General features: G+C 28.9%; 2 protein-coding genes across 2 annotated transcripts; both read right to left on the bottom strand.

The window, feature by feature from the left end:
- Nucleotides 1–6,922: 6,922 nt before the first annotated feature.
- LOC111306148 (krueppel-like factor) lies at nt 6,923–8,960 on the bottom strand. The gene is made up of 3 exons (XM_022904053.2): nt 8,700–8,960; nt 7,776–8,073; nt 6,923–7,197 (listed from the first exon to the last, which is right to left on the bottom strand). The coding sequence occupies exons 2-3, from the start codon at nt 8,032–8,034 to the stop codon at nt 7,163–7,165; spliced, it is 294 nt and encodes a 97-aa protein (XP_022759788.1). The 5' UTR covers nt 8,035–8,073; nt 8,700–8,960; the 3' UTR covers nt 6,923–7,162.
- A 728-nt stretch (nt 8,961–9,688) lies between these two features.
- LOC111305374 (chaperonin CPN60-2, mitochondrial-like) lies at nt 9,689–14,758 on the bottom strand. Its single transcript, XM_022902857.2, has 18 exons — nt 14,393–14,758; nt 14,274–14,298; nt 14,051–14,182; nt 13,349–13,508; nt 12,844–13,019; nt 12,628–12,723; nt 12,368–12,472; nt 12,176–12,262; nt 12,006–12,095; nt 11,831–11,911; nt 11,681–11,749; nt 11,436–11,513; nt 11,247–11,342; nt 10,999–11,098; nt 10,810–10,913; nt 10,466–10,571; nt 10,281–10,359; nt 9,689–10,139 (listed from the first exon to the last, which is right to left on the bottom strand). The coding sequence occupies exons 1-18, from the start codon at nt 14,428–14,430 to the stop codon at nt 10,034–10,036; spliced, it is 1,728 nt and encodes a 575-aa protein (XP_022758592.2). The 5' UTR covers nt 14,431–14,758; the 3' UTR covers nt 9,689–10,033.
- Between the last annotated feature and the right edge of the window lie 1,866 nt (nt 14,759–16,624).

The following is a 16,624-nucleotide window of genomic DNA, read 5'->3' as shown; positions in this document are numbered from 1 at the left end:
AATAAATTTAATTTGATATTTTATTAAAAATTATTTTTTAATTTTTTGTTTTATATATAATTATATAATTATATTTAAAAATTAATATTTTAATATCAAATTCAATTAAATACGATTTATATAATATCGAATTTGAATTTAAATATAAAAATAAATAAAAAAATTTTGAATTAAATTCAAATTTTATGATTATAAAATTAAATCAAATCAAAACAAGTAAAAATTCATCTTAACTTGATCCTTTGCTAGCTTTACTTTTAATACTCTTTTATTGTTTTTTAATTTATTTGATTTATTTATTTCAATATTCAAACTCAAAATTGACCTTTCTTTTTTTGGTATAATATTCCAATAACTTTGGATATAATCAACAATTGTCTTTATTGTTTTTAGAGCCAGAAAGTTATTCACATCATTTTGTTTGAGTTTAATTATTTTTCACTAAATATTTTTAAAAAATATTTTTTACATCATTTTGTGCATTCAAATTTTGATTTTTAAAGTACTCATTACAAAAATTAAATCGTAAAAAAAAAAAAAAGAACTTCTCTTTACCAACTGAATTAATTTATTTTCAACGCAAATATTACTTTTTTTTTAACAAATTGACATTTAATAATATTAAATTTTATCAAAATTTGAATTCGAGCAACTACTTATTAATATTAACTTCAAATGCACAATTTAATTTATTTTAATTAAAAATTAAATAACTTGTCTATCCAGAATGTTCTGGTAACAAAACTTTAATCACGTTTCTCTAATTTATTTTCTATTAAATCTTATGGATGGTCAATGTTTAATAAGAAGTGTTTATTTCAAGGAAGAATATGAATCGTAAAGTGCATTTTCTTTGGCATTTCATTTTCACTTTTAAATGACGTTTGCTTTACGCACTCCGAAGACGCGTGAGTGCGGGAGGAAGTGAGTCACACTTCCATTTAAAAAGGAGAAAAATAAATGTGAATAAATAAAATTTTAAAAAATACAAGCAACTGTTAAAGAATAATAATAATAATAATAATGACAAAAAAATTTTTAATAAAAAAAAGGTCTAACGATGTGAAAGTGTTGGTCGTTGCCTGAATGTGGTTGAAAATGAGGGAGGTGGATATGGGTACATCTTTTCTTTCCTCTTCATATGGAGTGTCCCTTCACATTGAGACACATCCTATGACCAAATTTGATCATCTTTGTACTTTTAAAATATAACTTCTGTTATCACTCCTTCACAAGGAGTTTCCCGACACTCTTCACTCATTCTTTGGTTTTTTTGGGAAGGCGCTTTTGATTTGATTGTGAGTTGTGACCATTTTTTTTTTTCTTGATAGAAACGATGTCTACAGTTATTTTAGATAAATAGTGCGATGCACTCATGAAAAGACCTAAGAAGGGACCTTTCATCGCATCCTGCATATTCGATCAGCCTAATATATATATATATATATTGAGAATCCAAGATATTTTTCCTTCCTTTGTTTCTGAAGCATCAACGTGATTTGAAATTCAGTACACTTACTTTTTGCGGTGAATGGCTCATGAGATGAATGTAATTAGTGTGGGGGATTGACTTTTTTCCTCTTTCAAGTAAAAAGGCCATAGGTATATTCAGATAAAGGCTAGCAATACTTTCTACTATTAAAACAAAAGGCAACCTTGATCTCATGGTGCAAAGTGTAACATTTTGGCGTGAGGGTAAAAATAATTTTCAAACAAAAATTTAATAATTATTTAAAATTTAGATATTTTTATTATAATTAATTTATTAAATATTTATTTTTATTTAATTAAATCCTTAATTAAATAGAAAAAATTGGTTATTTTTCTTCTAATAAGAACTCAATTGAAAAAAATAAATATTCGATAATTTAATTTATTAAAAAATAAAAAATTTAGATGATTATTGAATTTTAATTTAAAAAAATTTTTAAGGATAAAAAGAAAAACAAGGCATGATGATAGGTCCAAATACTTATATTTGAGATTAACTTTACAAGAAAAATAAGAAAATTTTTAATTTATTTTATTTTATACTAGACTTATTTTTCTAATATGAATGTTCACTAATTTTTAGAGTAAAAAATAAGAATAGCAAATAAAAAATAAAAAATAAGAAATAATTTTTAAAACATTTCAAAATAAAGTCAACAAAAAAATGACAAAGCAGATTATAAAAAAAATTAAATTTAAATGAATTACATAGCATACTTACAATTTTAGCTATAAAATAAAATTACCAATAATATACTTAACTAAAAAAAATAAAAAATAAAAAAGAGAGCATTAAATTATCAGTAATCATCGATAAAATATTGAAAATTTAGTTAAAATAATAAGGTTTAATTGATAAAAATTTTAATGGTTATAAAAAAGAGTATTAAATTTCAAGATTGGACTCCCCTCGTTATTTTTATGTTTATTTTTTATAAAAAAAAAAAAAAAGAATGAGAATAAAAGAAATAATTATAGGTGTTGATATTAAAATTTTATATCTATTAAATATTATATTTTAAAATTAATTTTACAAAATATCGATTCATTAGTTTTAATATAATTTTAATTACCATCATAAATACAAATTTCATAAATTTTAAATAAATTACGCACAAATGAATAATACAGATAATGCCGAAAATTGTAATAATAAATAATAATAAGTAAATAGGAATCAAACCCTAAATTACATAAATCATAAGAATGTGTGAATGGAATAAGTGGAATTATTATTGTGTTAATTAAAACACCAATTTCTTAAATTATTAGTTGATAGATTTTGTAGTAAGATTTACAACTCTTCCTTACGTTGATGTGATTCTTTGACTTGTAAATCAACATAATAAAATAAAATGTAATAATTTATTTGTACGACCAACGTGGTTTGCCTTTTGGATTCCTTGTTCGTCAAACACGTTGGAGTTCCTCGTTCGTCAAACACGTTAGAGTTGGGTGCTTTGCTCGGCTCATCAATTAGAGGCTCTTGCTGATTGATTAAATTGGAGATTTGGACACTTGAAATTTTGTCAGAAAAATCTTATCCTTATGCTTGCATTTTCAAGGGCCACACATTCTTTTGTTTTTATTATTTATTTGGGCACAAATGTTTGTACTTGCGCTTAAGTATGACATATAATTTGATTTGGTTATTGATCCAACTCAAAGGAGCTTACAGCAGAATATACTAAATATTAAATAAGATTTTCATTTTACAAATTAAAAAATAATATATTAAAAGATTATAATCATAATTAAATAAATTTTAAACATATTAAAATTAAGAAATAAATCAAATTAACATATAATTAAATGAAACCCACATTTGATAGAATTTAAATTTAAAATCTAAGATTTTAATCAAGACTTTTTCTTTATCATTAAGATAAACCTTCATTAACCATCAAGATTTTTTCTTTACATCTAAAATAGTTTAGAAAATGTACGAATTGTGATTTTTTTTTCCAAATATTTGACATTTTTAGTTGAATCAAAGAAAAAAACAATTTAAAAGATTTCTCTGTTTTAAAATCTTTCTAATCAATTTATTTATATTATAAAAAAACATATCATATATAATTATTATAATATAATTAATTAAAATTTATGTAAAACATATATATTTATAAGTTTGGAATCATTATGTATTTTTAAATTGCGATTAAATTTATAGAATTATGATAAAAAATTATGAGCGAAATGTTGTGTATTATAGATTCTTTAAAAAAAAATAAAAATCGAATGTTCCAAAAACATATTTACAGAGAAAAATGTTTTTAAAATTAAAAGCTGTAATTGATCTTAGCAAACAAGATAATCGCAGTAGTAATAATTGAAAATGAGAAAAACAAGACAAAAATTTGATGAAAGGAAGAGATTATAAGGGGAAAATAAATAAAATAAAATAAAATAAAGAATGGATGCATCCTAAGAAGTGAAGACGTGGCGAGGGGGAGCGTGCCATGTTGGCCAATGAACCGACAATTTGCAAATTGGAGGTGAGACTTGAGAGTGCAGAGTAGGGGTCCCACTTATCCTCCGTCCCAAGCACCCACCCATTTATTTTTTTTTAATTCTTATTTTACTCTACCTATCTTGAACTTTATCCAACTCCAATTTTCCACTAATTACAAGAATTTATCTTGATAAATAAAAGATTATGCCTCAAACTTGAGCAACTCTTCCACGCCTAAACACTTTCGTGCCGTTAAGCCGAGTACAACTTGAGCAACTCTCCGTTGTCTAAACACCCTTATGCCGTTAAGCCAAGTACTCGTTGGAGGCACTCTTTTTATGAAAGTGCCGCCCAGGTGGGCTCTTCTTCCCACACTCTTTTCATTAGGCTCTCAAGTCCCAACTCCCCTTTGCCTTAATCCATTCTTTTCCCTTTTTTTTTTTCAATTAACTAGATTTCATTCACCATTTAATTATTAGTATAAGATATATTATTCTATGCTTTAATTATTTATTTATTTTTACATGTTTTCAAAAAAATAAATTTCATTTTCAAATTTCAATATTTATTCTCATTACATCTAAGTGAATTAATTAACAGTTAAAATTTAATCAATATAATTAAATTTTTAGATTTTTCAATCGAAACACATTTGAACAATTACGTCATTTGCACTAAAGAGATAATTATCAAAAAAAAAAAAAATCGCTCAAGACTCTACCAATAATTTATTAAAACAATTATTTTAAAATTAACTAATTGATATTTAATTTACTTAAGATCATTAAATATAATTCATGTCTGTTTGAGATTATTAAATGTAAATTTTATCTATTTACATAAATATTTTTTGAATTTTACATAAATGTCTCATCAATTGTCATCTGTTTTAATCAGATATTACTTTAGATCATTAAATGTAATTTCTATTTACTCACATAAAAATTTTTTGAGCTCCATATAAGTATTTCATTAACTATTAATTGTTTCAATCAAATTGTTATTATTGATTTTTATATTTGATCTGATTTGTATATTTATAAATGCAATTTACTTGATTCAAAATTAATTTTATAATTTTAATTTAATATAATATTCATAAATTATATTTTAATTAAACCTAAATATAACATTTATATTAAATTATTATATTTAATTAAAATATTAAATAATAATTTTATTAATATAATTAATATAATTCATTATATTTTTATATATAACCAGACCGGATCAAGGTAATATTACCTAAAACTCAATTTTTGACCAATTCCAAATTTATAAAAAAATCCAAATCACTTTTAATTTTAACCTTCGATTTAGAAAAAAAAAAATTGATTCTATTAAATTAAGATGGAATATATATTGTTTTTAACTATGGTGTCGTGTGCAAATAATGGATACCTTGCCTCTATTATTTTACTTTTTGGTAGGCCTATTTACATTTTTCACAAGTAGGCTTCTCACTTGTCATGCAGAGTCGGTTTTCACCAGAAAAAGGGGACAATTTATTTTCTTAATTGGCTCAAATAATAGTCAAACATTTGCGCATAATAAGAGAAATAAATTTAGAATTTGATATATTTTTTTGGTAAGAAAAATTTTTAAGTAGATAGATTATTCAATCGTTCATATTATGATAAGATATATCGTACATGATAATTTAAGACAAATAATTTAAATTATGTATTCGAAATAATCTCAATAAATGATTACAGATAAAATTCAAATGTGATATTTTTTTGTCAAAAAAAATAAACCTTAACCAATTGAATCAATCAATTATTCATGAATTTGACCAATTTACTTTCTTATTTTCAAGCATAAAACTATAAAGTAAAATCATATATAAGATTGTAAGAATTCCATTGATGAACATTTCAATTTTAAACTTAAAAAAGAAATGTCTCATCAAATCAACTCCTGTTGTTGCTTTGGATCGTTACAAACTTGTCTTACTCAAATTGTAATACCCGATTTTCCATTTGTTTAATATTTTTTAATTTGAGAAAAAATTGAATTATATGCATCAATTATTAAATTAAATATTAGAGTGTTTTATTTTTATGTTCAAGTTTTATTATGTATGATTTAGTTGTTTAATCAAATTATAATTTATTAATTGATTATTTAATTGATTATATGGATACAATATTTGATTACGAATATAATTTAAAATATATATATAAAAAATTCCATGCATAAAATTTCATTAATGCCAACAATGTTTTTCCTCCTTTGACCTTGGAATGGTTACAATATATCAATATATATATATATATATATATATATATATGAAGGAATAATGAATGCAAAGTCCATTAATTTCCTCAAATGAAGCAGCATTTTGTCGTGTCAAAATTCAGAAGATCAATAAGACAAATACCATGAATGAATATATGAAAAAGACAAACTCAGAAGCAAGCAAGCAAGCAGTGCTCTTTTTGCCTCTGATAAATTTTATAGGAACTTCTAACCCTTATCCATTGGCAGCACAAGTTTAAATGATACTTCAACAAGAACATCAGATTGTTGCCAGTGCTTCGCATGGATGCTTTTATTTGGCAAAGATTATTTTAGAGTAGGTATTAGATAAAAATGGATAAAAATTTATTGTTATTATTATAATTAATAATTAATATATTATTTTTTAATTTTAATAAAAATAGCATACTAATATTTCTTAACATTTAACTAACCTTAATTAATCCTTATAAACATTTTTTAAAAAAATTTTCTTCTATTTCTCTCCAATGTTAAACCTGGAGAGCTTCACATAAGCAGAAATATTGTATTTTGGAAACAGTATGAAAATATAAGAACTATCATATTACCATTGGCAACTGCAATTCAAAGCAAACTCAATTTCCTAAGTCCTACCCGTATTGGGTCGAATTCCTACATGGGCCACCTTGGCTCCATCCATGCCTAGAACTGTGTGTGTACCGAAAATAGATGAAGTAAAAAAGAAGCTCGGTGGACTCAGAGGGTGAGAGATCAATTGATGGTTGATATCCATTTTAACATATGTATCAAAAGAAATCAACTAATCTCAACAAATTATTAACTTAGATGGCCAAATATTCAAACTGAAGCCAAAGTAAAGAGAAGAGCATTGTGTTTCAGCCATAAACAAATCAAAATTCTGGCAACATGACTCCCATGTTGAAACTATCTCATCAGGGGAACGATGGGAAACTCTTGTAATGATATCAAGCCCTATTTGTCAAACTCCCATATTATACCTCCATCCTCTGCAATTTAAGGGCAAAAGACACATTAGCTATAAGCTCTATCTCAAACCATAAATGCATGCTCCAGTGATTACGAACTTGAATTGCTTGCAGAAACACAAAGTGCCCCCCCTCCCCCAAGGTGTTTTCATGCAAAAAGTTATTTTGAAGGCCAACTTCCATGATTCACGAAGAAAGCCATTTTGTTGACCGCCATGTACACCCTTCATATCCCGTGGTATAAAGTGTGAGCCAGTCCAGACAACTTTCCCCTTTCTCTCGAGTCTTTTAGGAAAATTTAATCTCATGGTTTCCCTCTCTATTTTCTCAGGATATGTTCCCCTATCATATTATTGAACAAGATCATTCTACAGTAGCCTCAATCCTTGGACACTGTTTGCAGTTACAGTTTTTGTCAAGATTGATCCCATGTAAACAACCAATAGGCTTTTAAAAAAGAAATAATAATAATAATAAAAGTTCAAAGGGCTCGTACCACATCTATTGAGGCATATACTTTGCCTAGCGGAGAGTAAAAGATACTTGTCCTTACCTGTTCTTAAAGTAAGAAGAAACAAGATAAATATCTTTAGGTATACCTTTAATCTTCTTGTTTATCCAGGCCTCCAGCAGCATCCCAGCACCAATTCCACCAGCAATACAGGCTCCATAGAAGGCAATAGTAGAGGGTGTGGACATTCGAGGAAGGAAATAACATTCTGGAATTTGTCTAATCTTCTTAGGAAGTCGCTTCTTTATAACTGGTTTACTACCGGCACTGGGGTCCTTCTGCAACTCACTACCAATTGCTTTCCAGTCAACCCCTTTCAACGGGTCCTTTGTCTCTTCAGTTCCCATTAAAGATTTTGTTCTAAGCTCAGCAGATGACACAGTAACCTGATAGAAGCAAAGCCACAAATCATTACAGCAACAGTATGGGTGCCTGAGTGCACAAACACAGAAATACATGGCAGCATAAATACTCCAGAACAGCCAATTACACCCAATTTGCAAGTGATTGAAACATTTTAAACTAAATGAAACCTTAATCATATGAATCTTGTGTAGAATAAATAAGTTCGTAGCATGCCAACGCTGATGATGCCACAAGCCCACAACCACAATGAAATCATGAACTTCAAATGTGAAGAAGAAAAAAAGGAGCAACAATCTAATACAGGTCTTAACCATGTTCTCAACTAACGCATGACTACTAATTTAAAACTTCTAAACATGATGTTACTAATATTGTACTGAAAGAAGAAAAAACTTTAAAAACAGCAAAGAACATATAGTTTTAGAATGTACGCTAAACATTTCATAGCCACGCAGAAGCAGCAATTGGTTTATGAAAACCAGCAAATTTGTTTCATCATCCCAAAATGCAATCAGGATTTGGGATGCAATCAGGATTTCCTAACCAATTCGCACATACATGCGACCCTGAAGCTTCTAAGATTTTAAATTAGAAAATTTCAACAAAGAGATGAAGAAAAGGATTCGAAAAGAATCTGTGAAGTTACCTTTGCAAGGGATCGCTAGCCTGGCAACGAGAGAGATTCGAAAGATTGAAACTTGCAGGGAAATGCAGACGAAGCTAGGATTGGGGGTTTTTATATTTGTTTGATTAGACCTAACTTCATCCTCTTTAGGGTTTTAATTTTCTTTTAGTAATTAGTAATAATCTATTATTTAGAGATTTTTTTTTTTGGTGGTGAAATATTTAAGAAAATATTTAATTTAATTTTTTTTTAACATTTTATTTAAATTATAAATTTGTTAATTAATATTATAATTAAAAAATTATTTATTTAGAATAGTGTTATTATTTGAAATTAATGAATATTATTTTAATTAATATATTTATAATTTAAGTATTATATAAAATTTTTTTAAAATTCATGTATTAAATATTTCATATATAATTTAATAATCATTTATAATATTAATTTTTTTAATTATTGTTCAAAAAAGTGTGCCTAAGGCCAAGCTTAATTACCTTAATTAATAATATGTTAATATTTTTTAAAAATTTTGGAAAATTTTAAAATTAACTTAACTATCTTATTAGTTGGTATTAATCTTAAATTTTCTTTGATTAGAAAGCGAAAAAGCATAATTAGATATAAACATAAATAAAAATTTAAAATAATTATATAAAATGAACATTTTTTCAAAACAAAAAATATATTTTGGGCAAAAAAACATATAATTTATTTTGTTAAAAGATTATTTCATCTACTGTAATAAAAATTTTAAACTCCACAGATAGAGTTAAAAAAGTAAATAAAATTAAAAAAATTAAAAATAAAAATGAGACATATACCAATTTTTTAATCTAATTTATAAAATTAAAATTTTATAATAATAATAATATATCAAATACTAACTCATTGTATTATATTTTAATAATTTATTTATTTTCCACCGATCATGAGCATTATAACAATTTTTTCTAGAAAGCAAGACAAATACAAAAAGTAAATAATAAAAATATTAATCAAAGGAGGTCTTAATTTAAAGGTACTCTCCTTTATATGCAAAGTAAAGATTATTCTTATAAGTTAACCATGAAATACAAAAACCTGTGCAAAGAACAACCTTAATGGGCCACCATGAATCACCAGAATTATGAAATGTTGGGGATCTTTAAAAGGGGTTGGAACAAGAAACGACCACAGCAAAAAAAAAAAAAAAAAAAGGATTACCTAATGAATAGGGGAGACAAAATTTATCAATGAAGAATGCCAGCCCCTCTGTCTTAGCCTAAAATATTCTCTTCTCATGTTTACAGTTTCAACATTTGAAAATTTGTGTCGAACACGGCATCCCAATTCTACCGGCTGCCTTCAAAGCTTTAGTAATCTAGGCCGCCCATGCCAGCTGGGTTTGCTGCCCCTTCCTTCTCATCCTTAGGTAGTTCGGTAACGATTGCTTCAGTTGTGGTCATCAATGAAGACACACTGCATTGCACAACTCATAATTATCACGAGGGGACTCAAAAAGAAAATATAAATATATATATAAATATATATATATATATATATATAACCATTCTCGCAAAGGAAAATATCATAGGAGATAATAAGACTTCCATATATTACCTTGCAGCATCCACCAAGGCTGTCCTTATGACTTTCAATGGATCAATGATTCCTGCTATTACCATATCTACATACTCACCTGATACAAGCACAAAGGGAAAATTACTCATCTGAGTTTCAAGTCACAAAACCATCTTGAAACCACCAATCTTTCTAATATGTTCTTGTAGAAAAAGAAAACCAACCCTTAGCTGCATCATATCCAAGGTCAGGATTATCCTGTTCCAGTAGCTTTCCAACAACCACTGCCCCCTCAACTCCAGCATTGGAAGCAATTGTGTATGCAGGCATCTGTAGAAGTCAGATTGAAATTGAAATTAAGCCACTGTTTGAAGCATAAACTCGGCACTTGTCATAAACTATATTCGGTTCTCAAATCTCAATTTAATTGGAATCCTATTTTATGAAGCATTCTCAGTTAAACCCAAGATTTACCGCCATAAATATCTTGTTGTCTATTCTGAGAATAAAGATTCTGTAAGAGAACATTCCATTGAAAACAAAAGATAGAAGGATAATGAGTTGGAACCTTAAGAGCATTCTGGATGATCTGAACACCGATCTTTTGATCGAAGTTTGCAGTGTGCAGGTTTTCAAGCTCCTTTGAGGCATAAAGAAGTGCAGCACCACCACCTGTGAATAGTAAACTCTTGATATAACACATGACAACATAAATCCAACAAAATCAACCAATTGCAATGCCAATTTAAAAGCCTACCAGGGACAATTCCTTCCTCCACAGCAGCTTTGGTTGCATTTAAGGCATCAGTAACTCTATCCTTCCTTTCACCAACTTCTGTTTCACTTGCTCCTCCAATCTACTAAACAAACTTCCATCAGTGCGTCATTTGAAGAGAACAGTTTAAAGGGCAACAATCAAATTTTTTTAAGATATTCCATAGCTTATTTGCATTTAACTCATACTCAAAAAATTTGATAAATTATCATCTCGCTAGAGAAACTAACCTTCAAAACTGCAACACCACAAGAAAGCTTTGCAAGCCTCTCTTGTAACTTGTCCTTATCATAATCAGAAGTGCTTAATTCCATTGCAGATCTTATCTGCAGCAATAATTATAAGCCAATGATTGAATGCTACTATGCAAACAAGCCTGATAATTGTCAAAGATATGTGAAAACTGCAATGAAACTAACTTGATCACATCTTTCTTCAATAGCAGCCTTGTCTCCAGCCCCATCAAGGATAATTGTGTCATCCTTTGATACTGTAACCTACAATTGCAGCCCACAAAAGTCAGCAACAAATCCACAACCAGACTAACAAATAACAAAATATGCCTTAAAAAAAACTAGACAATAAGGTAGATTCTCTTCCAAACCGTTGTAGCCTGAAAACCATATCTCTATACTAGTAAGGAAGATATTATTGATTAACCAACCTTCTTACAAGAGCCAAGCACTTCTGCTCCCACCTTTTCAATGTTGAGACCGAGTTCTTCAGTTACTACCTATAAAGAAAATAGGTGTAAGGGATATTGTGGCTAATGTTTCAAGTAGTAATGAATAGTTGAGCAAGAGAAAGAACCTACCTGGCCTCCTGTGAGAGCAGCAAGATCCTGCAAACCAGCTTTCCTATTTTCTCCAAAACCAGGGGCCTTAATGGCACACACCTTACAAACCAACCACAATAAGAAATGTAAGATTCAACCTTGATAGCAAGACCCTGTACAATAGCTATATTTTCCGTGGAAAAGTATAAAATACCTTGATTCCAGCACGAAGCTTATTCAGAATGAGAGTTGCAAGTGCTTCACTTTCAAGATCTTCGGCAACAATTAGTAAAGGCCTTTGGTTCTAGATAAAACAACATATTGGTATATGAACATGAAAACATGATACAAAATTTGCAATTTTCCTCAGATAGAACCACTCACCGTCAACGACAATTCCAAAAATTTAACCAAAGCAGGCAAGTTTGAGATCTTCTTCTCATGGATCAAAATGAGTGGGTTCTCCAATTCCTGGCAAAATAAAACCAATTGTTTGTTACATGATGGTTATGTTTATAGGGCAAAAAGGAGGCAATAGCCCCTCACTTCCTGGCAGTATAATGCTAAGACACTTACACATTTTTGGTTCTTCTGATTGGTTATAAAGTGAGGGGATATGTAGCCCCTATCAAGCTTCATTCCCTCAACAACCTCCAATTCATTGTACAACGTTTTCCCATCCTGAAAAAAAATTTAAGGGAGAAACAAAATTCATAAATCTGAATACCACTGCAAATACAGAACATGACTCAACTGGAAATGAAATAGATTAGAAAGAAATAAGATCTCAAGTAAAAAAAAATGGGATAAACAGATGAATCCAAGAAATGACTTACAGCAATGGTAATAACACCCTCTTTGCCAACTTTCTCCATAGCCTTGGCAATGAGCTCACCAATCTCCCTTTCTCCATTTGCGGATATTGTTCCAACCTTTAGAGGAAACAATGATAAGTAATATTGACAATACAACACCTGATCAACTCATAGTGGTCCTGTTCTAATGTTCAGCCTTCCAGTATTAGAACAAATGCAATTTTCATTGAAACAAACCTGTGCAATTTCCTCAGATGTGCTGATCATCCGAGCTCTGCTCTTCAAGTTCGTCACAACTGCATCAACTGCCATTGCAATTCCTCGTCTGAGGTCCATGGCATTCATTCCAGCTGCCACTGACTTGCATCCTTCAACAAATATTGCACGGGTGAGGATTGTCGCACAAGTGGTTCCTGTGAAAAAGGTAAGCTTTACATCAGTAAACACTTCCATCTCATTATGTTTTACTCGTGCTTATGCAATCCAGATTGTCCCATATTATATTTCCAACATCTTCTCAGGTATCATACAACAACAAAGTCCTTTTTTCACAACATAGGGTTGGATAGACGGATCATATCGTGCCACTGGACCTCATTCAAGATCATACCCTTGGCAAATTTAGTAAACGTAAGGTCTTTTTCTATGGTCTCAATCAACTCAATTAGGAAAAGAAAAAAAATCAATATTAACAACCATGATTTACTAAATTAGTAGGCTAGTTTAAAATATGAACCCTCACCATCCCCAGCAACATCATTGGTGGCATTAGCAACCTGTTTTACAAGGGAAGCACCGATGTTTTTTACTCTGTCTTTAAATTCAATGCTCTTGGCTACAGTAACACCATCTTTTGTCACCTTTGGGGCCCCAAAACTTTGTTCCAAAACAACATTCCGCCCCTGTGCAAAAGTCAACCAAAAAAGCAACAAATTTTAGTCAACTACTGCTAAGCACCAGCTCATGTCTGGAAGGAAAAGAGCTCAACTAAAATTATAATATAAGCTTATTAATCATATCAAGTGATCTGAAATGGCTAAAACCTCAACAACTTTGCATCAAGTCAAAAAAGGAAGAATGAAAAGATAGACAAATAATCTATAGCCCACTAGAAGCAGCGAGTTAAAGGACACTTCTTGACAACAAACTGTGTGAAGCTTGAAATATTTTTACCAATGCACAATTTTCACATTAAATCGAGAAGAAACAAATTTTCTAAAACAGCAAAAGCAAATGCCTATTTAAGTGAATTTCAAGTAACGAATAATAATAATAATAAAGTTACCAGTTTTCACCATCCAAAATACATATTGAAAGAGTATCAATGTTTGCTCGATGATTAAGATTACATTAAATTATATTTTCTTTTATATATGCATATTTGCTATAATCTATTGTCAACAAAGAAGAAGAAAATGCAATATGAAAAAAGGACTGAACAGACTTTTGGACCCATGGTGACTTTAACAGCATCGGCCAGCTCTTCAACGCCCCTAAGCATCAAGGCGCGTGCTTCTACACCAAATTTAATGTCTTTAGCCGCATAGTTTCGACTCCAACTCAATCTATTACCAATCTGTAACATAAACAAATATCCAAATCAAAATAAAATACACTATAAAACAGAGAAAGAGATTCAGAGTATATATAAAAATATATAATATTACCAATTGGGTATTGTTCTTAGCCAACCTACAAGTTAAAAAGGAGCAAAAGTAGTTAGAATTCCAAAGAATAAAAGGAAATGATTATATAAGAGGTAAAGAGAGAGGGTAGGGGTGTTTACCTGGCTTTGGAGGCAAGGGAAGTGGCAAAGCGATACATGGTGGCGGAGTAGCGGTGGCAAAACAGCGGAGGAAGTTTTAGGGTTTAATGGAGGTTTGAGAGAGAGAGAGAGAGAGAGAGAGAGAGAGAGAATTAAATTAAGGGAGGAGGGAAGGATCTAGAAGAAATGTGGCTGAACTGAACCTTTTATAAGGGTTTAGGGTTTAGGAGTGCGTCAGCCGTCAAGGAAGGCAGTCATCCGATGGACACGGCTTTTTGTTTATTGTTTTTGGAGAATGTTAATTTAGAAATTAAAAAAAAACAAAGAAAGAGAGGGGCAATTCCGTGCATTTAAAATTTTGAAATTATCATGCTCCCAAAATGTTCTTTTACAAAATTTGAATATGTTCCCATTACAAATTTATTGATTCCACGTTCAATTCGAATATGATAAAATATATGTCAAGGTGTCAGGATGGATCAAATGGGTCAGCACGGCCCAATGTTTGGCATGACATTATTATAGGTTGGGTTGGTCTAATACAAAAAAATATATATATGGATTATGTTAGGCACAATTTTTGCTAAAAAATTTTCAATCTAATATGGTTCATGACCTGATAATGATATGGATTGTGTCATGTTAGTGTTACATCAAGTGTTTTAAGAGAAGTAAATAAGATATTTTAATCTCATATCGAATATAAAAAAAAAATTATTAGATTATAAAAATATTGACGCTACATATTTTGATAAGTTAATTTAAAAAAATAAGATAATGATCACGTAACACTCACCCATCATCCATCAAATAGTTTTTTTTTTATATTAAATTTTTTTCATCAGTAACTCTTCACTTCATTAAAACAAAGACACATGAGGATTATGAGTCATAAGAGAAAGCAAGAGAAAAAACTTTTTCATTATTTTTTCATCATAATAAAATATCAAATTTATTTAATTCTTCTTATAAAATCTTAATAGCTTATTGTAAATAAAAATTAATTTCACAATTAAAATATATAATAAAATTTTTACCTTTCTGTTTTTGAATTATTAAAAATCATATTTTATCCTCACTAAGATTACATTCTCATTTTTCTTGATATTCATTTAAAATTTTAAAATCATATAAAGCATACATAAAAAGTTAATTAATTTTTTATTTTTATCAACAAAATATGGCTCGTGTTGTGTTAGGTTTGGACATAGGTTAATTATGGTCTCATGTCGTGTCAGCTTGTGGACCTTGAAATACTTAATTCAATACGATATGATTTAGAGAGTCATGCATGACTCGACACGAGTGCTATTAGAGATATTAATCTTATTCATATTTAATAGAAAATCTAAATTTTTATCTAAATAAGGGTGAAAATGAATATTATATTATGGATATAAGGATGGAGATAGATATAATTTTAAATTTTTATTGGGTATGGGGATGAGGACGAGTAATATAGTACTCATCCCGCATTCGTACTCTATATATTTATATACATTTAGTAAAATGATTTTTTATTAAATAATATAAATTATTATTTTAAATTAATTAGAATTAATATATTTTATTGAAAAAAATATATGTTAATAAAAAATTACTTAAATATACAACATAAAAAATGAAAAAAAATATTTTTTATTTTTTAAAAAATTAAAAATATAAAAATTATTCATATTCATTAAATATTCGTGATAATAAAAATGAAGATAAATTTAAAATATTTATTGAATATGAATACGAAAATAAAATATAATATAAAAGTATAAAAATGTGGATAATAAATATTTTAAACTATTCATACTCTACCCAATGATATTCCTAAATACTATAACAAAATGAATCGTGCTAGCACAATTTATAACAGGCTGGGTCATGTCAGGCCACAGGCTGCCCGCTTATTTTGCTACTTCTAAATATATGTTTCTTAAATCTCAAGATTTTGGATCCAAATAACATTTTGAGTCCCCATATAAGAATTAAAAAATACAGGCATTGTTAATCATGGTCTAGGGTTAGATCGTTGAATACTTTCCTATCATTCCAACATATTATTTTCTTTTTATTTTTGAAAAATTTGTGATTCCAATTTCGAGAAAAAGACTATACTTTCTTAGGCTTTGACAAAAATTCTCAGCCTCCTATAAGGAATTATTAGTCAAGGTCAGGTGTTTGATCTGAGTTCCCCCTCCATTCGACCTTGGAGAAAAGTTTGGGGTAATCACACATGCTCTAGCATTCATTCCAAATTTC

This window comes from Durio zibethinus, chromosome 21, assembly GCF_047325235.1.
Source record: "Durio zibethinus cultivar Kanyao isolate XHJ-2024 chromosome 21, ASM4732523v1, whole genome shotgun sequence".
NCBI lineage: Eukaryota > Viridiplantae > Streptophyta > Magnoliopsida > Malvales > Malvaceae > Durio > Durio zibethinus.
Note: the sequence above shows the minus strand (reverse complement) of the source record. Positions and strands in the feature narration are given on the sequence as shown.

What these genes read in the sequence shown, in the direction of transcription:
- LOC111306148 (XM_022904053.2), bottom strand. Translation starts at nt 8,034, where the DNA reads ATGGGAACTGAAGAGACAAAGGACCCGTTGAAAGGGGTTGACTGGAAA. An exon ending in GATAAACAAGAAGATTAAAG is followed by an intron (nt 7,198 to 7,775) that starts GTATACCTAAAG and finishes CTTAAATTGCAG; the next exon opens with AGGATGGAGGTATAATATGG.
- LOC111305374 (XM_022902857.2), bottom strand. Translation starts at nt 14,430, where the DNA reads ATGTATCGCTTTGCCACTTCCCTTGCCTCCAAAGCCAG. An exon ending in CTAAGAACAATACCCAATTG is followed by an intron (nt 14,183 to 14,273) that starts GTAATATTATAT and finishes TTTATGTTACAG; the next exon opens with ATTGGTAATAGATTGAGTTG. An exon ending in CTGCTCTCACAGGAGGCCAG is followed by an intron (nt 11,750 to 11,830) that starts GTAGGTTCTTTC and finishes TTTTCTTTATAG; the next exon opens with GTAGTAACTGAAGAACTCGG.